We start from the raw sequence: 25,070 nt of genomic DNA on the forward strand, positions 1-25,070 counted from the left end.
AGAACGGAGCTGGAAAGCAGGTTAGTGGGGTGGGGAGGGAATGGGGATTTTGCACTAACCTTCCCCTAGCACATTCACCAAGCCACGCCCACAGAACCAGTAGTAAAAAAAAATTGAATCCCACGACTGGTCTGATGCTTGATTAAGGTCTTAGATTCACATTTAAACTGTACAGTGTCAAAACTCTAATCCTACAAAACATCTTTTTGCACAGAGACAAGTGGAATAATCTTTCTCCCCACTGAAAGTGAATTCATTTTCAGCCCCAGCAGTGATTCTTCAAAATGCACTTGTTCAGTTTTAAAAATCAGTAGCAAGTGGCTGCTTATAAAAGGCAAGGAATAATTAATATTTAATGGATATAGTCCATTAATCTGCATCATCGTTCTATATTTAGTCATATCAATAATTCATCACATTGCATCCTCAGCATTTTACATCAGATGATACAGTGTTATCAATAAAAAGGGACAGCAACAAGAAAAACTGCTGTGACATTCCATGCAGATTTGAGAAGCAGACATAGTCTTAAAATGAAGAACAAAAAGAAAAGAAATTAGATTTAAAGGAACCAGTCTTGACATGTTTTAAAGTTACGTCTTAAAAGAACTTATTATTTTGATGATGTATAGCAAAATTCCTCTTTCATGTTAATAAGAAAAATATCATATTATTTTAGTTTGATTTGCCATTGCTTCATATTTATTACAATCAACTTTTTCCCAGCTTTTTTTTTTAAATGTACATGTTGACAGCATTGAGAACTCCTGTGGTTGGTCGAGTTTTTTTCCATCTTTTCATTTTTAATTGGGATGGTGGAGAGCACCAATACAAGTAGTCTTTGATTTATGACCATTAAATCCCACATTTTTGTTCTTAAGTGAGATTTCTTAAGGTTTTTTTGCCCCATTTTTATGACCTTCCTTGCCTCAGTTGTTAAGCAAATCATTGAACTTAATACGTTAGTAATCCTGTCGTTAAGTGAATCTGGCTTCCCCATTGACTGCGTGTCAGAAGGTCGTAAAAGAGAATCACATGATTCTGGAACACAGCAACGGTCATAAATATGAACCAATTGCCATCCATCTGAATTTTGATCACCTGATCATAGGGATGCTGAAAAGGTCCTTACTGTGAAAAATGGTCATAAGTCACATGTTCACTGCTGTTGTAACTTTGAACGGTCACTAAATGAACTGTTGTAAGTCGAGGACTACCTATCTGACAGTCTATGGACATCCAGGTCATGGTTATCCCAAAGGTGCTTTTTTCAAAAGGCAACTGGACTTTCCTATTTTTTTCCCCTTTGAAAACATTTTGTTTCTCCTCCAAGAAGCTTCTTCAGTTCATGAAGCTTCAGGAGAATTAAAGAAGCTTCTTGGAGGGGAAGCAAAATGTTTTCAAAGGAAAAACTTTTTAAAAAAAAGAAAGTCCAATTGCCTTTTGGAAAAAGCACCTTTGGGGCGTTAATATGGCAGAGTAGAAAACATGGGGGGGGGACAATGCTCTGATTTGCTGATAAAAGGTGTGATTTGAGAAGAGTGAGTTTTTATAGGGTAAATTCTTGGATCTTACCTTGTAAATCAAATGTAGCATTTATTTCTGGTGTAGTTTTATAAACACATGTGTATTTCCTCATCTGGTCTTCGTTTCTGACTTTTATCCTTAAAAACAGTTAAGCAATTGATATATAATAAACACTATTGAGCTATAAAGAAAAACAATATGAAAACGACAATTGGAAAATATGTAACAGTAATGTTTTAGATTGATAAATGGTGACATGCAAGCAGCTTGTTGAAACAGATACAAATTTATGATAGCTGAAATATTAGGAATATACAAATGGATCATCACTGTTCAGATAACTACCGATAGAAAGGACCTCAGTCATCCTCTAATCCAGGGGTGTCAAACACAAGGCCCGCGGGCCGGATCCAGGGCTCGGTGTGCTTACATCCGGGCCGAGGGCCACCCTGGAAACAGCAAAAGACTGGCTCATGGTGACTCTGCCAGCGAAAATTGAGCTCTTTCCCACCCCCACTCCCGAGCTCAGTTTTCAAATAAGGAAAGAGGGGAAGGAAGAAGAAAAGAGAAGGAAGAGGAATAGAAAAGGAAGGAAGGAGGAGGGAAGGAGTAAGTAAGTAAGTGAGTTATAATGAGAGTGAGGGAGGGTCTGAGGGAAGTCTTGCCTTAGGACTTGGCTGCCACAGGTGCTCCCAACATGAGTGACATAAAGCAGACCACGCCCATCCTGGCCATGCCCCACCCACCGAGGTCAAACACAACCCTGATGCCACTCTCAATGAAATTGAGTTTGACCCTTCTCTAATCCAACCACAGCCCCTTGCAGCAATTCAGTACTATACAAGTAGTCCTCAACTTAAGATCAGAATTGAGCCCAAAATTTCAGTTACTAAATGAAACAGTTGTTAAGTGACTTTTGCCCCTTTTTATAACTTTTCTTCCCCTAGTTATTAAGGCAGGGGTGTCCAAACGTGAGAACTTTAAGACTTGTGGACTTCAACTCCCAGAATTCCCCAGCCAGCCATGCTGGCTGGGGAATTCTGGGAATTGAAGTCCACAAGTCTTAAAGTTCTCACGTTTGGACACCCCTGTATTAAGGGAATCACTGCAATTGTTAAGTAAATGGCTGTTAAGTGGATCTGACTTCCCTATTGACTTAGCTTGTCTGAAGGTCGCAAAAGGGCATCACGGGGACCCTACAATACTGCAACCGTCATAAATACATGCCAGTTGCCAAGCATCCAAATTTTGATCCTGTGACCATGGGGATGCGGCAAAGTGTGAAAAACCATTATAAGTCACTTTTGTCAGTGCCGAAAATGATCTTCGAACAGTCACTAAATAAATGGCTGCAAGTCGAGAACTACCTATAGTATCCCCAACTAATGGTCATCCTACCTCTATTGAAACACTTCCAGCAAACAAGATTAAGATTGTGTCCCTTCCCAAGGCAGCCTATCCCATTATTGAAAGGTTGCTGCTGTTTAGAAAATGTTTCCTGCTCCCCATCCAAAATCTCTTCCCTTGTAATTTAATCATCCCACAACTCGGCTTCTCTGGTGGAACAATTCTGTTCCAAACTCTACGCAACAGCTCTTCATATAAAGCCAGCTACTGGGTTAAGTACAAGTTCCATTCTTAACTCCGTTTTGTTTGAGCTTGTTCTTACAAATAGGCTCAACCGTTACTCAAAATGGTGGATAGCATTCTCTTTTCTCAAGCTGATGAATCCCTAAAAACCGTGCAATGTTTTTCTGCACTGCTGAAAACCACTGAAAGGTTGTGTGTTTAAAAAGTGCAACTTCAACAGTTCATAAATCACTGCCTGGCTTGTTGGCTTAAGGAAGGAAAATGCCCTCTGCCATTTTTTTTTAGTAAAAGGCAACCTGTTGAACGTTCTTAATCCAGAAACTGCCTGAACTTGAAAAGCATCATTCCACAATAAACCCAATATCTCCAACCATATTTTCTTTTTCCTTTCTTCTTTCAAGCCCTTTATTGTGTTAGTTTGGCTTCTCTGGGACATAGTTGATCAGTATCCTGCCTCAGTGAAGTCATTAGAAAGAAACATGAACTCCTCAATCTATAGTCTCAAGTTGCTTGCAGTTCTTAAAATGCCTGGCTGAAGTACTAAGCACCTTCCCAAAGTTATCAAATTATCAGTTTTAATGTAGCAAGCAGAAAAAAAGTAAATCCAACTGTGAACAATTATTTCCATCAGAATAGAGCCTGGGGACTTTGGAGGTCTTCTAGTCCAACCTCCTGCTCAAGCAGAGATCCTATACCATTTCAGACAAGTGGACGCCCAGATTTTTCTTAAAAATCTCCAGTGATGGAGCACTCAGGCAAGCTGTTAATTGGTTAATTATTCTCACTGTTAGGAAGTTTCTCCTTAATTCCAGGTTGCTTCTCTCCTTGATTAGTTTCCATCCACTGCTTCTTGTCTTGCCTTCTGGTGCTTTGGAAAATAAATTGACCCACTCTTCTTTGTGGCAGCCCCTCAAATAGTAATAGCACTTAGCAATAGCAGTTAGACTTATATACCACTTCACAGTACTTTACAGCCCTCTCTAAGCGATTTAGAGAATTATCATATTGCCCCCCCAACAATCAGTTTATCCACCTCCAAAGGATGGGAGGCTGAGTCAACCATGAGCCTGGTGAGATGCGATCTGTGAAATTGCAGGCAGCCAGCAGGCAGCAGAAGGAGCCTGCAATACTGCACTCAAACCACTGCGCCACTGCGGCGCATGCAAATATCGGAACACTGCTATCATGTCACCCCTAGTCCTTCTTTTCTTCAGACTTGCCATACCCAATTCCTGCTGTTCTTCATATGTTTTTGTCTCCAGTCTTTAGTCTCCAATCATCTTAGTTGCTCTTCTCTGCACTTTTTCCAAAGTCTCAACATTTATTTTTTTTATTTTTTTTGTAATGTGGTGACCAAAACTACATGCAGTATTCCAGGTGTGGTCTTACTAAGGATTTATAAAGTGGTTCTACGGGACAGTCTTTTAGCCACTGCAGTTGCCCCTCCTAGAATGACCCTCCCTACTAAAAGATTGTTCCTCTCTACTTTAAACTATGTCAGCATGTAACATAAAAGCCACTTACGTATATCGAGTGCACCATTTGGAGCGAGTTTCATTCCTTCTGATGGTCTCCGGGTTGAAAGTTGCATTTTCTGACTTCCAAACAGTCTCCATTTTTGCCGTGTTTGTGGTGTCGCTGATGACCAAACTACACATTAGTTCAAGTTCAGCTGGACTCTCTAATGTGATACTTTTTGTTTGAGAAACTTTGGGAAATCCTATGGGAAATAGTTAGGAGATAAGACTTCCCCAATTAAAAGAAAAGAATTTCAAAAAAAAAGAGAGTGTATTACTCAAAGAACTTTTTGATCAACTATTAGCTTCAAAACAATGAGCACATTCGGTCGAATTTGGCAATTAAAAGCTTCAGCTTTCTAAAATATTGCAGTCCCACATGCCACACTTATGTCAAACTTTGTTTCAAATAATCTAGAACAGGGGTGTCAACCTCGTGTCATCACGGCGTCGCCATGTGACATATCGGGACTTTCCCCCCCCCTTTGCTAAACTGGGCGAGGGAGAGCCAGTATGTGACATAACCGGCCCACAGGCCGCGAGTTTGACACCCCTGCTCTAGAAGAAGTTGAATTTTAGACATGGTTCCTAGAAAGGCCTTAGTAAGACTATGTCAGGAGAATATTGTACATCTAACATTTCATTCATAAAACAATTGTCTTGGCTGTTTGATAACCCCTTGATCTCTAACTATTATGCTACCTTTTAGCCTGTGCTTAACAGTGGACATAAGCCACGCTGTCATCAGAATCCTGATGCATCAGAATTTGCTATTGACTTTGAATTTGGAAGCCTGCCACAACTCAAGGAGAACCAGCTTGAGATGAATCCAATCTCATTCTTCTCCCCTAATACCCAAACTTAGAAGAACACCAAAAAAAACAATGTAGCTAATTTTCCAAAATGAATGACAGCTGAAAAAAATCTAATTGTTCACTGATTAATTTTTAAAGATACATTTACTTTCAGAAATTCAAAGTCTTGTAAATTATTGCTTTCGTTTGAGAAAGAAAACCACCAAGCTCAGAAAGCAACAAGGACCCCACAGTTCAACCCCGAGCCACCACCATTCCTTTCTATTAGTTCAGATAATTTACTAAAATGAATAGGACTCTGGTTGAACCACAGATCTTCACTGGGAATACACCCTGACAGTCAGGTACAAGGGATGAATGATGCATATCATGAACTCACTGCTCAAATTAAATCAAAGTACATAATTTGCATAATTTGAATGATAACGCCTAATGACATACATGACATTATAGTGTCTATCCTATGGTCTACATGTCCATCACCAGCAAAGCATGACTTTATACATAGCCATCTCTTTCCCATCTCCCATCCCTGAACAGAAAATGATGGCAACCTTTAGGGGAGAGAATTCTTTTACAACATGAATCAGGAGTTCATGCATTGGTGGGATAGGTCAAAATAGTGCTAGAAAATGAGTACAGTGAAGCAATCAGAAATGGGATCAGGAGTGGTATTCTGCTGATTTGCCCCAGTTCGGGAGAACTGATAGTGGCAGCGGCAGGAGGCTTCGCCCACCCACCCCGACATCATCATGGAAGCTCTGAGCATGCGCAGAAGGGCCGGGCGCAAGCTCCCGGTTCTGAACCAATAGCAAAAATAAGAGGATTTCATGCCTGAATGGGATGCTGCTGAAATAGAATTACATGGAAAGCAAAAAGGCTGTAATGGAGTCTATGAAGACAATGGGAAAGATTAGATTCTGACAAAGGAGTCCAAGAAGGCAGAGCTGGGGGATATACCACAGAAAGGAAAGGAGAAGATAGGAAAGGAGACGTCGATTATGCTAAGAAAACTAATTCAGAGAATCACTGTAAGATTGCACCGATGTAATGGCTAGGTGAGACTTACCAATAAAATCAACCGTAGAATAGTGGCAGTCAGTATGGTTCTGATCCACAAAAGAGCTACTGGGAAGCTGTAACTTAGGGCCTTGAAGATTAAACTGGTGTGAGCAATGTGAGGTTAATCTGTTTTGCTACTTTGGGCTTTGCTAAATCCTTATAACGTGAAAAACAAAGGCTGAGTAGGAAGCATTTCAAAACTGAAAACATTCTCTTCCAAGTTCAAAAGCAGCTACCTCAATCAGGGCGTTGGGCCTCAAATGACTTCCAACTTAAATGGAAGCAGTGTTCTTAGCATCAGGCAAATTCAAGACGATTTCAATTCAAGATGATTGGAATTCAAGACACTATGCACAAACCTGCTAAATCCCATCCATATCTACAACTTTAGCCATATCTATCTAAGGGTGTCACACTCAATTTAATTGGGGCCCGCATCAAGGATGTGTTTGACCTGGGGTGCTGGGGGGGCATGGCCAACTCGACGTCACTCGTATTGGGGGCACCTGTGGTGGCCTGAGTGCTCTGCCAGCGAAATGGGCTCGTGAGCTCCAATTCCAAATGCAATGGCCTCCTGCAACCCTCTGCCAGCGAAAACGAAGCTCAGGAGGGCTGCACGCGGCCCTTGCAAATTCCATTTCCAGCTGTGACTGCCTCCTGCAACCTTCTGCCAGTGAAAACAGAACTCGCGAGGGCTGTATGTGGCCCTCCCAAGTTTCGTTTTCAGTGACAGAGGCACTGTGGCCAGTCCCTCACTGTTTCCAGAGTGGCCCCACAGGCCAGATCTAAGCACCAGCAGGCCAGATTCAGCCCACTGGCCTTGAGTTTGATGCTCCTGATCTATATCATCTCTATATGCATACATATATGCATAGGTATTTTTATAGGTATATGTATATATGTCACCGTGAAAGACCGAAATTGGTGAATGTCGACATTCACTGGTGAATGTTGGTGAATGTCGACATTCACCGGTGAATGTCGACACATACCAATTTCGGTCTTTCACGGTGACATATATACATATACCTATAAAAATACCTATGCATATATGTATGCACGAAGGTGGCCACACACTGGACCTTGTTTTTGTATCTGAGCAGTGGATGAGTGATCTGGGTATAGGGGACTTGGTTGTCACACCCCTGTCATGGTCAGATCACTCATGTCTCCGGCTGGACTTCCCTGGCGCTACCCCCCACCGCGAGGAGGCGGGACCAGACGGTCCAAGCTGGTACCGCCCCAAGCACCTGATGGAACCGGATAGGTTCCAGACGGAGCTTGGGCCATTACATGTAGCCCTGACCCGCGCTCAGTCGGAGGACCTAGCGGCCGCCTGGAATAGGGCGGCGGCTGGGGCCTTGGACCGGGTTGCGCCTTTGCGACCTCTCCTGCGACAGCGACCCACCCGGGCTCCTTGGTATACCGAGGAGCTGAGGGTGATGAAGCGCCATAGGAGACGTCTAGAGAGCAGGTGGAGGTCCTCACGCTCCGAATCTGATCGAACACAGGTAAGAGCCTATTTACGGACCTACCTTGTGGCATTAAGGGCGGCCAAACGTAGATATTGCGCCGCTCTTATTGCGTCCGCGGATAACCGCCCTGCCGCCCTGTTTAGGGTGACCCGCTCCCTCTTGTCACAGAGGACGCGGGGGGCACCCTTGCAGGGCAGAGCAGAGGAGTTTGGGGAATATCTGCAGGACAAAGTCGCTCAGATCCGGAGTGGATGGCCCCCCCTCAGTGGACCAGATGGGCCGCCAACAGCGAGTCTTGTGAGACCATCCTGGGAGGAGTTTGATTCTGTTGCCCCCGAGGATTTGGATAGGTTGCGTGGACGGCTGCGACCCACCACATGTTTAATGGACCCGTGTCCCTCCTGGTTGGTACTGGCATCTTGGGAGGTGACCCGAGGCTGGCTTCTGGGCCTGGTGAATGCCTCATTGGGTGAGGGATCCTTGCCAACCGCCTTGAAGGAGGCGGTGGTGAGGCCCTTACTTAAGGGGCCTTCGCTTGACCCAACGGAGCTAGCTAATTACCGTCCAGTCTCCAACCTTCCCTTTTTAGCGAAGGTTGTTGAGAATGTGGTGGTGCAGCAGTTTCCACGACACCTTGACGAATCCGATTATCTAGACTCACGCCAGTCCGGCTTCCGACCCGGGCACAGCACGGAGACAGCCTTGGTCGCATTGGTCGATGATCTCTGGAGGGCCAGAGATAGAGGTTGTTCCTCTATCCTGGTCCTATTAGACCTCTCGGCGGCTTTTGATACCATCGACCATGGTATCCTATTGCGCCGGTTGGAGGGGATAGGAGTCGGAGGTACCGTTCTGCGGTGGTTCGGCTCCTACCTCTCCGACCGGAAGCAATGTGTGTTGACAGGGGGACAGAGGTCGACCCCGAGGCCACTCACTTGTGGAGTGCCACAGGGGTCGGTCCTCTCGCCTCTCCTGTTCAACACATATGTGAAGCCGCTGGGTGAGATCATCCGTGGTTTTGGGGTTGAGTGTCACTTCTACGCTGATGATACCCAGCTGTATATTTCAACCCCAAACCACCCCAACGAGGCTGTCGAAGTGATGTCCCGGTGTTTGGAAGCCGTCGGGGTCTGGATGGGGGACAACAGACTTAAACTCAACCCCTCCAAGACTGAGTGGCTGTGGCTACCGGCACCTCGGTTCAGCCAGCTGATTCCATCGCTGGCCATAGGGGGCGAACAATTGCCCCCTGTGGAACGGGCGCGCAATTTGGGCGTCCTCCTTGATGCCCGGCTGTCAATGGATGACCATGTGGCAGCCGTGGCAAGGGGGGCGTTCCACCAGGTTCGCCTGGTGCACCAATTGCGCCCCCTACTGGACCGGGATGCCCTACGCACGGTCACTCATGCGTTGGTGACGTCCCGCCTGGATTACTGCAACGCTCTCTACATGGGGCTGCCCTTGGGACGCACCCGGAGACTGCAGTTAGTTCAGAACGCAGCCGCGCGGGCTGTGATGGGGAGTACGAGGTACTCCCACGTAACACCTCTCCTGCGCGAGCTTCACTGGCTACCTGTGGTTTTTCGGGTGCGTTTCAAGGTGCTGATTACCACCTTTAAAGCGCTCCATGGCACGGGACCTAGTTACTTGCGGGATCGCATCCTCCCACATACATCCCTGCGGCCAATTCGCTCACACAGAGAGGGACTTCTCCTGGTGCCGTCCACTAGGCAATGCCAACGGGCGACACCAAGGAGTAGGGCCTTCTCTGTGATGGGCCCAACCCTCTGGAATGACCTCCCCCCCGACATTAGAACCACTACTGACCTCCGCTCCTTCCGGCAAAAATTGAAGACTCACCTGTTCCGATTAGCAGGCCTGGCATAATTACAACTGTCCCTCCTGGCAAATGTATTAACTGGTTATTTCAGGGGTATTGTTTTTAACTTATTGTGTGTGTTTTAGGGGTTCAAAATCCTATATTTATATATATTGCTTTGTACAGTTCTTTTAATTCCATTTTTAACCTCCTCCATTCCAACTGTACATATTCAATTTTTATTGTATTTTGATATATTTTGCATGGACTGTACACCGCCCCGAGTCCCTTTTTGGGAGAGGGGGCGGTCTAGAAGCATGAATAATAAAATAAATAAATAAATAAATATAACGAGTCAACGTAACGCTTTACTTTTGCTTTTCAATTCGCGGTCCTGGAAACTACTCGTTCTAACCGCGCAGGATCGCAGGTTTAAAAAAAAAAAGAAGTCCGCGAATAGAAGACGCTTAAAAGGAAGCGAGGAGCCGAGGTATTAGGGTAAGGGTTTTAGGGTAAGGATGTCGAGAGGATAAGGGTATTTAGCAAATATTTCAAACATACACCAAGCGACTATGTGAATGTCGACATTCACCGGTGAATGTCGACATTCACCAGATTTCGGACTTTCACAGTAACATATATATACCTATACCCATATCCATACCTATATCTACATCTTTAGCTATATCTATATCTTTAGCTATATGTCTGTTGTTCAGGGCAACATGGAGGATGTGGGTCTGTGCATTTTCTGAAATCTAACAGACAAGTATATAAGAAACAGGGTTCTTGCTCAGAGAAGTTGCACTTTTTTTAAATATACCATATTCTTTGGACAATAAAATGCTCCAAAGTATAAGACGCACCTAGCTTTTGGGGAGGAGAACAAGGGGAAAAAATCTGCCTCCCAGCAATTTGGCTCCTTGCAGCAAACAGCAAACAGCTTGGTCAGCTTCAGCACAGCCTGATTTAGCATAAGCAGCTGATTGGCAGTTGGATTTGCCTCCTGGAATACCTACTATCATCTGTTCCAGGCTGCGGGGATCGCCACCATCCATCGGTGCTGTTGCTGCCCATCGCCGCTCCCACCTATTGCTGCCCCTACGTGCCCTATTTTTGGCCTCTGTGCATCCCGTTTTCAGCCTCCATGCACCCCGTTTTCAGCCTGTTCCAGGTGGTGGAAATCGCTGCTGCAGCCACTTGTCCCCGCCATCTTGAACAGGCCAAAAATGGAGGCACGGAGGCCAAAAATGGGGTGCACGGAGGCTGAAAACAGGATGTGTATGGAGGCGGCGATGGGCAGCAGCGATCCCCACAGCCTGGAACAGCTGATAGTAAGTATTCCCGGAGGCCAATCCAATCACCAATCAACTGCTCATGTTAAATCAGACTGTGCTGAAATTGACCATGCTGTTTGCTGTTTGCTGCAAGGAAGCAAATTGCTAGGAGGCAGAGGCCGGCGGGTGGGGGCCTGTGGGTAGAGGCCAGTGGGTGGGTGGAACTTTGGCAATATTCTCTGTATAAGACGCACAGATATTTTTGGGGGGGAAGGAAGTGCATTTATATGGAGAAATTTCCTGACAGTTAGAACAATTAATCAGTGGAACAGAAGTTGCCTCCAGAAGTTGTGAATGCCCCAACACTGGAAGTCTTTAAGAAGATGTTGGATAGCCATCTGTCGGAAACGGTATAGGGTTTCCTGCCTAGGCAGGGGGTTGGACTAGAAGACCTCCAAGGTCCCTTCCAACTCTACTATTGTATTGTATTGTATTGTATTGTATTATTGTATTGTATTGTATTGTATTGTATTGTATTGTATTGTATTTCAGAAAATATGGTAAATCTTCTCCCTAAAAATAAGGTATCCTGGCTACATGATTACCAAGGCGAGGCAGGTCTTGGGGCATGGATGGCCTGGATGCAGCAGCCCTGAGGTAACTTTCCTGCCTCATGGTGGCAGTAGCACACCACGTGGCCTCCTGCTCCACCATGAGCAAGCAGAAGTGGGCCTCCCATACATTGGGGGAGGGGGGGACATCCCTGAATAAGCCCTAGGGGTTATTTTGGAGCCCAAAAGAAAATAAAACCTGATCTTATTTTCAGGCAAACACGATATTTAGTTGTAGTCCTTTGATGAAAATAAGTGACCTATGATGCCATTTTTGAGGCTGGGGCAATTCAATTATTTTTGACTAGTTTTGCAAAGTTTTATTAATTGTGAATCTTTTTTAACTCTTTGTAATTTGATTGTTGTTAATCTTTTTGGCTTTCCTTTATAGGGAAAGACAAAAAATAGCTTCTATTAATCAGATATTTTCCATACGGGTCATCCTTTTGGCCTGTGCAATTCACTTGCAAATATTCAATCTGAGAAACAGGAGAGTGAAATTCCTTTTTGAATCTGCCCTGGCAAAAAAGGGGGAACTTAACAGAGTTAACAAAGAGATACTGAGCATATTGAACGGACTCAGAAAATCAAAGCAGCTTAAAGTTCTTATGAATACGGTTTCCATATGGGAGGACAGAATTCCAGATAACCTCAAGGTGGAAGCAATTATAAGGAAAACTCTAAATCATGATGTCATCTTGTGGCTATCTGGATTTTTGCAGTCCAAAATCTGGATCTGGAGATTTAATATAAAATAAAAGGACGGCCACTTTTTGGTAGCCACACTATTGTAGAAGAACTGGCTGATCTTCAAGGCAGGGTTAAATATGTCATCAGTTTAGAGTTATTATGTTGCCACAAGGGACCTACTAAGTCCAGCCTCCTCATGAATTCTGTTGACCCTTATGTAGCATCAAGTTACCTTTAATCATTAGTTGACTATATTCTTGTACTCGTAGTAGCAATGATAAACTCTCCTGTGCTTTGAACTCCATAAATGCTCCTGGTTATTTGCAACTGATTGTTATACAGCTTCCATTTGTGTGCAAAATTTAAACTTACAACCATGAAATGGAATGTTGCATGCTGATTTGAAAACCCCTTGTGTAAAAACAACTGGCAGCCTACAAAATGAAATGCTTACCCTTACATAGAAACAGTTTTTTTCCTCATCAATTTCTGCCCAAGCTTTCAGCTAGTTAAACAAATTGAATAAAACACTCTTATTAAATTACCTCAATTTTACTGATTCAAAAATGTAATAACAAGACATCCTATGACCCATTGGGTCACCATTTCAGAGATATGTCTTTACCTTTACAAAGAAATTTAAAAAAACAAAGGACAGACAAAAAGGCAATGGAAGTGGGGTGACTTCAGACTTCCTATTGGCTTCCCCAGTTGCCTTGTGGGAGCATCAGAGACCTCCCTCCCTCCTTCCTTGAATTCCTGCCAACTTCCACATTTATTTTGCTTTACAAGGAGAAATCAAGAATGTAGCCAGCAGGAAAAAACTGGCTGTTGCAGGATAGACAAAATGAGGGAAGAAGCCAGGGGGTGTGAGTCAGGAATGGTATGTGGAAATATGAGAGAGGTCCAACATGAGTTGGGAAGAGTGAGTGGGAGGGCGGTGCAGGTCAGGTAGGATGAGGAGGTGCTGCATAGGTCAGGTCAGGCACATGGATGGGTAATGCAGGTCAGGGGAGGGACACCTGAGATGGACAAGGTTGCGGGAGTACATGGGAGGGATGGCACAGACCAGGAAGGAAGCACAAGGCTTCCTTCCATCCTATTCTTCCCTCCCTCCCTTCAGTCCTTGCAGGTACATGGCTGCTGCTGTTGGGTGAAGGAGGAAGAGAGAGATTGTGAGACTGGCTGGGGAACTGTCACAGAATGTTGAAAATGAAGATCATGTGACTACAGCAGAAGCTCAGGAGCACAACTGCAGCCAGTAGCACTGAAGTACCCACAACTTCTCCAAATTTCATTCCCTCAGGCTATAGACCCCAGATTTTGGACACTTTCTATAAGTTGGCCCATTTGAGTACCTTAGTTCAAAAACTGTTCCCTTCTGAGGCACAGTTTCACCCAGGTAAAGGTTATGACAACATGATTGTAATCTTTAGTAGTATATAGGTTAGTATACATCTCTCTTATCAGTCAATATTCAAATTAAAGATTAAGAAAAAACATACCCTCTATGATAATGGTATCATTCAAGAAAGGGAGCTTCTCAGCTTCACTGGAAGTTGCCATGGTGGAAGAAGGACCTGCTTTTAAAAAAAAGTTACTAGATTTATTTCAAAGGTCACTGAAGACAGATCATGCTTACCAGGTTCATATAAAAAGCTGCTTCATATTTCTCTTAAATTAGTCCATGCTATGATTTCCTTATACTATGTGTTGTCCTCTACTCAGGAGACTATTGCTAATGGGGGTTAGGATTCACACATAATATTAAACTATTACAAAGAGTATTACAAAGGACCTCCAGTTCTGTTGTTTAAATGCTAATAATTCATTCTGTGATATCTCTATCTATCTATCTATATCTATCTATCTATCATCTATCTATCTATCTATCTATCTATCTATCTATCTATCTATCATCTATCTATCTATCTATCTATCTATCTATCATCTATCTATCTATCTATCTATCTATCATCTATCTATCTATCTATCTATCTATCTATCTATCTATCTATCTATCTATCTATCTATCATCTATCAAACTTTTCTAATTATTCTAATAAATCCTCCTCTAACAAATATTCCTTGGAAATAAGCAACAATCTAATTATAGGGGGAAACATTGATTTAATATGCCAATATAATTTGGGGGGGGAGAGAGAGAGAATCGGTTAAATCTAAAAGACTACTAATGTTTAATTTTTATCATTTATAGCAATGTACATCATTTGTAGACTTACATTAATTGATGTAAATAGCATAGCCTCAATTTCGTAGACAAACCTTCTATTTAACAGATATTAGCCCATTGAAATGTACCTGTTGTTTGTGAAGTCTGCTAAATTAAAGCACAATAAACTGAGCATTTATCATACATAAATGATAAATGCTTTTATCATTCATCAGGATATTTACAATCTTTCACTACAAGCTATTTTTCCTTCCATAAACTGTAGAACACACTTACCATATCATCAAATAATAATAATTGCAACAATCACAGCAACAATAATATATTAAACATGTATATCCCTTGATTTTAAATGACTCTAGGCAGTTCGCAACAATCAAATCAACAATCAAATTGTAAACAAATTAATCAAAATATATAATTGAGTATCATCAGCATCCTGAGGAATCTGAACCCTAAACCAGATCTGAACCCTAAACCAGCAGATGGCCTCACCAGATGACCTCACCCAACAGTTTCATGTAGATGTTGAAAAGCAGGAGGGAGAGAGTAGAACCCTGTAGAACTTCACGTGAGAGGGGCCTAGGAACTGATCTCTCTCTCCCCTCAACCATTGTCAACTGGAACTGACTCCAGAAAAGAGAACTTCCATAAAACAGTAAACCCAAATCATGGAGCCAGCTAAGAAGGATTCCAGGTTGACAGTACTTAAAATTGCTGAGAAATCAAGGAACCCAAAAATGGCTGCACCACTGCCATCCCAGCTTAGATCATCGACAACCAAGGGTGTCTCAAGTGATGCACAAGAGGCATGGCAAGGTTCAGAGAGTCTGTGGGGGAGTGTTAAGAGGCAATGCAGACAAGGGATGGTGTGCACAAGTGCAGATCAAGGAGAATGCATGGGTGCACAGGGTTGTAGCACATGTCAGAGAACGTGCACAACTGACCAGTGTAAGTGGAGAGGAGCTGGGGGAGGATATGAGGGTGAGGGAGACTTACTATAGTAACTTGCAACCTTCCCTGTTGGCTTTCCCATTGACTTCCTGGGGAAGCCGGCAGGTGAAGGTTACAAAGGATGATTACATGATTGTGGGCACTGCAAACGATATAAGTATGAACTGATTACTTAATGCTAAGACATTGTGAATGTACTTGTGACCTTAGGGTTGCAGGGAAAGCCATAAACCCAAGGATGGGTCATAACTACCATTTGGTCAAAGTCATTGTAATGTCAATCCTCACTAAATATATGAGCATAGGTCAAGGACTACCTGTATGAAATATGGATTCTTTAGCAGATTTATTGGCATCTGGACTAGGGTATGGAGAGTATAGGGTCGGGATGGCAAACCTATGGCATGTGTGCCACAGGTGGCACGCGGAGCCATTTGTCAGGGCATGCGAGGTGTTGCCCTGTCAGCTGGCTTCAGGGACTAAAGCGAGGACTAAAAAGGACTCTACGAGCAAACCGGAAGTGACTTCCGGTTTGCTCGTAGGGCCGGTTTAAGCCATCCGGAGGTTTCAGGGACCTTCAGGAGGCTTCCCTGGAGCCTCCGGAGGACTAAAAACCACCCTACAAGCAAAGTGACTTCCAGTTTGCTCGTAGGGTCCTTTTTAGTCCTCCGGCGGCTTCAGGGAAGCCTCCTGAAGGTCCTTGAAGCCTCAGGAGGGCATGCAAAAATGGGGGGAGTGCCTCTCATGCGCACCTGCACACTGGGGGATCACACGTTGCATTATGGGTGTGGCACACCTGCGCATGACTCCCCTGCACTCCCCCCCCTTATGGCACGCAAGCCAAAAAAGGTTCCCCATCGCTGGTATAGGGAATGACTATGATGGACAAAAGAAGGACTCACTACTACTTTGAATAAAAGCCTCACAGAGCCCCCCCCCCCCCCAGTTCACATCATGATAAAGTGAAGGAGCAGGGAGAAGCACATTGACTTGTAAGATTATACTGCCACAGATATTACAATAAAAGTAGTCTTGACCTATATATGTATTCTTAGCTGGTTCTACCTTATTGGGCTGATTCTGGAAATGCCATCTACATGGACCTCATGTTAAATCTTGGGGGTGGGCCAGTGGTGGGTTGCAGGCGGTACGCCCTGGTACCATTCCGGTACAGTGCTCTGGAGGGCCCTCCTGCCCGCCCGCGCTCCTTACCTGTGCTTTAAGCTTTTGGTGCTTCCGCGCATGCACCTGTACAATGCTCCCCCGAGCAGCTGGAGTGTCGCGGAGGCTTGCAGAAGCATTGCGGGCAAGTACAATGCAAGCGCGCACGCACCGTGCACGTCCACATGGGTGATGCTGGGGCCGTTCCAACCATACCGGTTAGAACGGAATCCGGAAGCCACCATTGGGGTGGGCTTCCTCCTTTGGAGCAATTTGCTCCCAGTTATTCAAGCTATGCCAACCTTGCTAAATTTTTGAAGGACTGTAAAAATGTGGCTCTTCAACAGATATTTTGAGATGAATTATCATGCTATCCCCACTTCCCAGGCAGTGCATCCACTGGTTGTGATTACTGTTAATTGTTAAGTTACAATTTAATTGTTAACTGGTTGTTAATTGTACCACTTGACTGTTGTTTTTATATTGCTCTTTATGGATTATTGTAAGGCCTTTAGAATCTGTAGAAATGAAACAGTATATAAATTAGAGCAAGTTTCTCCCACCTTGAGCATACACCACTGAAAATAGGAATATCCTTATTTAGGAGAAATAATAGCATTAGTTTTTTAAAAAGTTTCAACAAGCCTTCCGATTCTGCAAAAGTTGGACTCCTTTTAGTTACACATTGTCTATACTATTTGGATAGCTGTTCTATATACTCCACCCTTCCTGTAGGTGAGGTAAAATTAATGGGAACAAATGTATTTTATTTTAGAATATACAACTTTGTTCGGCCAATGGTTCACATGGGAAGAGAAGTCCAGCAGAGTTGAAGGGTTTCAAAAGAACCCTGCTGGGTCAGAAGGAAGGCCTATCTTCAAGACCAATATCCTGTCCCCCCCAGTGGCCAACTAGGTGCTTTCAGGAAGCTTCGAAGCAGTGTTTGAAGACAAGGCATCTGGCAACTGACAGGAAATCTGCTCAGGAAACCATTCAGTGACATAAACATCTGAACTTCCCCTAAAAGTACCCAGGACCACATTATAAAATAAGCACCAACTGAAGCACTTTTTGAATCTGAGCCACTTCAGTGAAAACACTTGCCCATGTGTTCAAGTTCTGTCTATTATTCTATAATATATAATCGCCTTGGTGGTTTGCAACTTTTTGGTAAAACTTGATCACAGAGTGGTAGAAGATGCACTGATTCTATTTGACAGTGAGCAATCGTATCCCTTACAATCATATCTCTTTACTTCAGTTATATCCCAAAGGAAGACAACACAAGGATATTCCTGTCAAGATTTGTTTGACAAGAGGAACAGCCACAGAAGTGACAAATGATGGAGAAATAATGTAATAGAAAACAACAAATAACAGCAAAAGAACCTCAACCGAGAGGCAAAAACATCTTAATTATTAAGTGGCATCACCCAGACGAATTCTTAAAAATTACAAGAAGTTCCTAAGAAGACGGAGGGCAGATTTTGTGGTTAAACTATACCAGGGGTCAGCAACCTGTGGCTCTGGAGCCACATGTGACTCTTTCATTCCTCTGCTGCAGCTCCCTAGTCACCGATTGGCTCCACAATTGATAGGGCTTTCGGTAAGGACAGGTAGAGGAAAAAGGATGCTGCGCTAGGAGAAGACTATGATAAGGGAACCAAACTTCAGGTCGGCTCCTGAATTGAATGGGGGGCTTCCGTTTAGGACCTTGGTGGCTCTTTGAATGTTTAAGGTTGCTAACTCCTGAACTATACTAAATTATACTAAACGGGGATTGCCGAAAACTTTAAGGACAATGAGCTTTCTGGAGGATGCACACCCACGGGAGTCCCAGCATGGACTCCTTCAGAAAACTTTAAAATCTAAATACTTGTAAATGCATTACATTCATTCAGCACTGATGGTTATTTCCATTTAGCATTGATGGTATTTCTATATTCCATCAAGAATTTTTGCCATGATGAGAGAAATAAGGAGGGCAAATTCCTGCTTTCACATCGCCGAGGGTGTGTTGTATCCCTAGATACATCCAAATCGGTAATTATCCAGCTAAAAATCTGGTTTTTCTACACTAAAATAGGAGACAGCCCCAGACAGCATCACAGTCTGTCCATCAATCTAAATGCTGTATATTCTGCAGCCTTCAGAATTTTGCTACGTGATATTTTAACTCACCAGAGGCTAATTCCCACGGTGCTTATATCTAGCAACAAAGCTGCTTCATATACCTGCCTGGGTTGAAAAATGTAGGCCCATCCATACTGTACATGACAAACAGCGTGCTTTAGCTGCAAGAGTTACAACATTTTTAGATCAATATCATACATCAATTTTAAAGGGTTTCTTTCTGAAAATGCATAAGAGTCTAATTTCCCAAGAATGAAGACCAGGTTAACAGAAATGGGGCTTGAGCACAGACATAGTCAGGCATGATAAGAGGTGAAGTTCAGCCACATTTGAAATCACAGGGTTGTTTTTTTTTAACCTTATCTTACAACTGTCATTACAACTTGAAATAAAACATGAGGGAAAACTGAGAAGTCCAGGAAGGAAGTTACGGATTTTACCTGTGCTGGATAATTCCAAAGTTGTGGAATTCCAAGATTGTGTAGGTGTAGAAATTCCTGTAGTTCTCTCACTGATATCTTCTGATGGAGTAGTAGTCTCTAGTTGTATGTAAAAATAAAATCTGTAATTAGTTACAGCAATACAGAATATGCATTTCTTATAACAGATTTATGGTAAAGAACAGGTGAGAACAACTTGGCGGTAATTGTTGCTATTCTTTTTATCAATTTCTTGCAATGTTCTATTGATTATTTAATTGGTTATTTAATAATTTTGGTGGATTTTCAACTATGCTTTAGTAGACATGGCAATTTTTCATCAATGTAATCAATTTAAATCAATTTAAGAGTCCCTGTTATTATGGGTAATGGATTTATGTGTTACTAGTAGAAAAACCCAATCTTAGGTAATTTATCCAGGCCAGTCAGCTCTGGTGTTGTCCGCACCCGTTATGTGTTCTGCCCTCAATGACAGGAGGTTCCTTTCGGCCCACTGCCCCAGATGTTTGGCCTCCTTCATGAGGGCCCTCGATCTGGTTCCCCTCCCCCTGTCTGTTTATCACCTTGGTGGTGATGTTGTCTGTGAGTACTAATATGTGATGGCCCCTGACTGAGCGATGGAAATGTAACAGGGCCAGGCGGACCGCCCTGAGCTCCAACCAGTTTATGTTGTGAGTCCCTTCTGCCTGAGTCCATTATCCTTGCGCCATCTGAGCCTGCAGATGGGCGCCCCACCCGCTCAGGCTGGCGTCCGTTTTTACCATCATCCGGTCTGGTGTCCAGAAGACTTCACCCTTCGTGATCGCCGGGGACATCCACCAAGTCAGGGAGTGGGAGACTTCTGGTGGAAGAAGTACTTTGGACTGTGAGCAGCTCATGCGCCTTCGCTGGAAAGGCAAAAGGAATCATTGGAGGTCTCTGGTGTGGAGATGAGCCCAAGGAACGATGCCGATGGCGGAGACAATGGTACCCAGCAGTCTGGTCAGAGTGGCTAAGGACACCCTACGCTCCCTGGCTACCAAGAAGGCTAGCTGCCTGAGGGATAGCTGTCCTTCTGGTGACAGATAGACCGTGCCTGCCTGGGTATCTATTAGGGCTCATAGGTGGATCAGACTAGTAGAGGGGTGGAGGTGGCTCTTGGCCAGATTCACTGAAAAAACGTGGTCTCTCAGGACTGTCATAGTGATGTCTAGATCCTGTAGGGCACAGGATGGAGGAGGATGACTGCAACAACAGGTCATCTAGGTAACATTGAATTCTCACCAGTACCTGCCTCAGGTACGCTGCCAGAGCAGTCATTACCTTAGTGAATACCCTCGGGGCAGAAGAGAACCCAAATGGCAAGGCCCGGTACTGAAAGTGGTGCCCTAGGTAGCAAAACCTGAGATATCTGCGGTCTTCCTGGACAATGGGAATGTGCAAGTAAGCCTCTGTGAGGTCTATGGAGGTGAGAAAGTCTCCCTGCCTAACCCCCTCCAAGATGGAATGCAGAGAGTGCATCTTGAACCTCCTATATCGAATGGAATGGTTCAGGCATTTCAAATCAAGGATCGCTCTCCAGCCCCCCGAGGCCTTGGGAATGACAAAGAGAATAGAGTAGTGCCCCTGACCTTGTTGATATGGTGGCACTGGTTGGATCAGCCTAATCTCCAACAGGTGTTGGATGGCCTCCTGCATCAGCAACCTCCAGGTTGGGTTCTTGGAGACCAGGCATATCCGGAAGAAATTCAGGGGACTGGAAATGAACTCAAGCGAAAGGCCCTGTCTGATGGTGTTCTGAACCTACTTATCGGAGGAGGAGAGGTCCCAGCGGTTGGCGAAGTACACCAATTCCCCCCCAATGGGAGGTGAGCTGGGCCTAGATCTAGTTTTTGCAGAAGGAGTGCCCCCCTCCGCCTCTTCCACCCTCTCGAAAGGGCCGCTTCTGCTGCCTGCTTCTCTGCTGCCTGTCTGGGTATCTCTGCCTAGCGGAGAATCCTCCCTGGTACTGCCTGTTCCCTGAGTACCCACATCTGACCCCCTGAAGGAATCCTGACCCCGAAAGAAGGACTCAGAGTCTTGATCCCAGGAATATGAGCGTCTGGGGTATAGAGCCGTCCTGCAGCTGCTCCTCTTCGGGGCAGTGGGTAGGACCTTCCTCTTGTCCTTGTTCTCAATCAGGAATGGCTCCAGAGCCGGTCCAAAGAGGAAGTCCCCTGTGAAGGGAGCCGATGCCAGGCGCCACTTGTGGTGTACGTCTGCCTGCCAATGTCGTAGCCACAGCAGCCTGCGGGAAGCTACCGACGAAGCGATTGCCCTGGAAGCAAACCTAGTTGTGGCTATGGTAGCGTCTGATGAAAACTGGATGGCTGCCACCAGCTTGTTGATGCGATCGGACCTCAGTTATGTGGGTACGTTGCTGTAGGGTGACCAGTTGATGAAGGAAGCTGTGGTGGCTCCTTTCACTGCCCAAGCAACCGCTTGATGACCCCTCTGCAAGGTGAGGTCCGCCTTCCTGTCCTCCAACTTCACAGCATCCTCTGGCTCCCCGGGCATGTTGGTAGGAGTATGCAGAGTCACGACCGGGGCATCGATGGAGGGCTGTGCCAGCACCTGAACCATCTCCTGATCCACGTTGAAGAAAACACTGTTTGTGGATAAGGGTGGGGGTCCCGTGGTGGGAGATGTCCATTGGCGCTTGACCAGGTCGAGAAAGGCCCTGGGAGTAGGTACCATGTCAGCCTCGATGGCCTGCTCGTCGAAAATGTTCTCTGCTGAGAAGCCCTAGCATTGAGACGGCACTTCTGTTGCTCTGTTGCCTAGCTTGGCTGCTGTCTTGGCCTTGAAGAACAGTGATTTGAATAAGGAGGCCTGGAATAACCTGGTAAATGTTGGTTTAGGAGGAGGCATACCTTCGTCCTCAGACAGCTTGTTTTCTCTGATCTCGCCCTCCTCGCTTTCCAGGTCACTGTCTTCTTGGGATGAGACTGGGGAGCTGGGAAGGCCTTCCTCCTGGGCTTCCAGGTATTCAGGAACCCTGGGGGGAGAGGGGGTAGCCCCTGTGGCTGTGGCTGTTGGAATGCCGCTGCCATGCATTGCTGGAAGGCCCGCATCATCAGGTCTTGAAAATTGGATGCCCCTGTGGGGGGGGGGTAGGTGGCTGGAGCCCATGCCCCCCTGTGCAGGGGGAATGCCCCAGTGTGGTAGTCCTGTGGGCTGCTCCCACTGCAGAATGGGGGGGATTGCCACCCCTGAGCAGAGCCCCAAAGGCCTGAGGTGTCTATAGGGATCCTCACTTGCATGGCTGGGTTCTCCTCTATGGCTCCACTGGGAGAGGGAGTCCCTGGAGTCTTCCCCTCTGTGCCCGGGCCTGGGGTAGTCTTATGACTGCTTGCCTTCTTGCAGAGCCTCTCCAAGGTCTTGTGCCTTCACCTCTCGTACTTAGAAGGGGGCTTGGAAGGCTTGTGACTCCCCCCCGCCTCTGGATCTGCCCTGGGAGAGAGGTGCTTCCTTTTGGACTCAGCCTTTCCTCCCCCCCCCCCCAGGCAGACCTGTGTGGATGCTCCTCTGCCCCTCCAGTGGGGCTGCTGGCCGAATTTGCAGCTGCCTGGATCATCTCTTCCTCGAAGCTGCTGGACACTGCCACCTTGGATCACGTGGATCTTCCTGGCTTCAAAATGGTGCCGTGCGGCTAGAAATAAAGGGCATGACTTTTAAAAGTGCTTACCAAGCAGTGTGTGCTCCAAGGAGCTGCCGCGCGCCCTTGCCGCTGGATTCTTCGCCTCCTGCCTCTTTCCAACACCGCTGTGGCCAGGGATTCTCTTCCGGCATCTCTGCAGTCTTCTGCCCATGTGGAGGCAGCACGGGCACTCCACGGCGCTTGGAGAAGCCGCGGTTCACCGCTCGATCCCTGAGGGGAGCGGTGGAGCGCTCCTGCACTTGTAGAGCCTCCATGGCAGGGCTTGCCTCCAGGAGGCTTGTGCCCTCGCTTTCCTGCTTGCCCGGCAAAGGTCCTCACTGAGTGACTCCAGTCTCACTCAGTGGCCAGGGCAGCGTGCCATCCCAGAGGGCTTGTGGCAGTCCTTTCCCAGTAGGAGGAGGCTGTAACGCGGTACAGGGAGGCAAAATTCGCAGGTCCAAGTCTTTTTCTTGTATTTAATTGCAATTTGCTGGAGATCCAGAATGGTCAACCATCCAGTGAGTGGACTGAGTCCAAAACTGGGTGGTACCTGGTGACCGGGGGCGTGTCCCAAAGAGCTTATCTGACTCAGTCCAATCAATGAGAGGGCAAGTTTAACCCAGTTTGGATACTCTTCCCCCTCACTATGAAGAAGAACTTGGTGGTAATTGTTGCTATTCTTTTTATCAATTTCTTGCAATGTTCTATTGATATTTAATTGGTTGTTTAATAATTTTGGGAGATTTTCAACTATGCTTTAGTAGACATGGCAATCTTTCATCAATTTAATCAATTTAAAAGTCCCTGTTATTATGGGTAATGGATTTTTGTGTTACTAGCAGAAAAACCCAATCTTAGGTAATTTATCCAGGTTTGGGAAGCATTACTTTGGATCAAGAACCATACTATCAAAATAACTATTTAAATATCTCTATCCAAGTTTACAGAACTTACGCTTTAACCCAGTTTTTCAACCATATACTGTATATGTTTGATATTTTTGCCATCATGGAAAGGAATAAAATTTTGAAAAACCTCTGTTCCTTCTCCAAGCTGCCTTTTTAGCAATTATGTTTCAGGGTTCTTAAAATCTATTTGTAAAGTTGAAAAATGAAACAATGAACGGTGCATTAGTTATGACTCGCAATATAGAAAATAAGAGTATTGATGCAATGACTGGCTAGGTGGGTGGGTATGTACGTATTTGCCTCTTGTTAATCAAGACTATAATAAAAGAGTCATTTTGGAAAATGTTTACATTTTTGGAAAACCACACAAATTTGTCAGAGATATTGACACAGAAGTTCCTGTATTTAATCTTGTTGTATAACACAGAACGTAGGACATACAGTATGTTGGGAAAATCTTGAACTTTTCCCTCTTCTTCCACTTGTCCTGAAAGATTTCTTGAAAAGGTGCTGGGAGATTTTAAGGACTCCTTAATATTCTTCTCAACTGTTTTGCGTGACGTCTGCCTTCTGAGCAGCCCTGAACAAATGTTCTAACTGAGAGATTGTGAACCTTTTAGAAGGAAGCAATCTGCCTGCTAACAAGGCTGAAATACTGATTTTACCATTCCCTCTGGAACGACCTCCCCCCCAATATTAGAACTACCTTGGACTTCCGCTCCTTCCGCAAGAAACTCAAGTCCCACCTGTTTCGACTAGCCGGCCTGGCCTAATTGTAATTGTAATTGTACTTACAGGTAACACCCACTACTGACCTTCCTGGATGGCTTTTTAAATTTTAAATTTTGGGGTTTTAAATTGGTTTTAGAATTGTTTTTAATTATTTAATTAGTTTGGGTTGTATGTACAGACGGTATGGTTGCGTTGTTTTGTTGCTTTATACGGTCTGTACACCGCCCCGAGTCCCTACGGGGAGAGGGGGCGGTCTATAAATTTAATAAACCTAAACCTAACCTAATAGAGGAAATAATTCATTTTGGTTGTCTGGAGTCTTTTCGTTATGTAATGCCAGAGACCCCGTTTCTCTCTTCTTCACCTTTCGGCTTGCAAATAACATTTTGTGCTGACACCAGACAGATGACTTCATTTCAGATAGATCCCAGAGTGGAATGAAGAAAGAATGTCTCATCAAAATCCATTATGCCTTTGTCAATAACTGACTAGGAAATTAAATCAAGC

General features: G+C 44.8%; 1 protein-coding gene across 3 annotated transcripts in view; it reads right to left on the reverse strand.

Annotated features, from left to right (window-relative positions):
• EMB (embigin) overlaps nucleotides 1-25,070 on the reverse strand; it is a 54,609-nt gene that overhangs the window by 19,133 nt on the left and 10,406 nt on the right. For 2 of the 3 annotated variants that reach the window (XM_081944079.1, XM_081944078.1), the window contains exons 2-5: nucleotides 19,266-19,364; nucleotides 13,889-13,966; nucleotides 4,642-4,837; nucleotides 1,576-1,664 (exon numbers count right to left, since the gene is read on the reverse strand). In XM_081944079.1, the coding sequence (XP_081800205.1) occupies nucleotides 1,576-1,664; nucleotides 4,642-4,837; nucleotides 13,889-13,966; nucleotides 19,266-19,364 (462 nt within the window). The remainder of the gene's footprint in view (nucleotides 1-1,575; nucleotides 1,665-4,641; nucleotides 4,838-13,888; nucleotides 13,967-19,265; nucleotides 19,365-25,070) is intronic. The other variant, XM_081944080.1, reaches the window with a different exon arrangement.

This window comes from Natrix helvetica (assembly GCF_964273705.1).
Source record: "Natrix helvetica genome assembly, chromosome: 2".
In the NCBI taxonomy this organism is placed as follows: Eukaryota; Metazoa; Chordata; class Lepidosauria; order Squamata; family Natricidae; genus Natrix; species Natrix helvetica.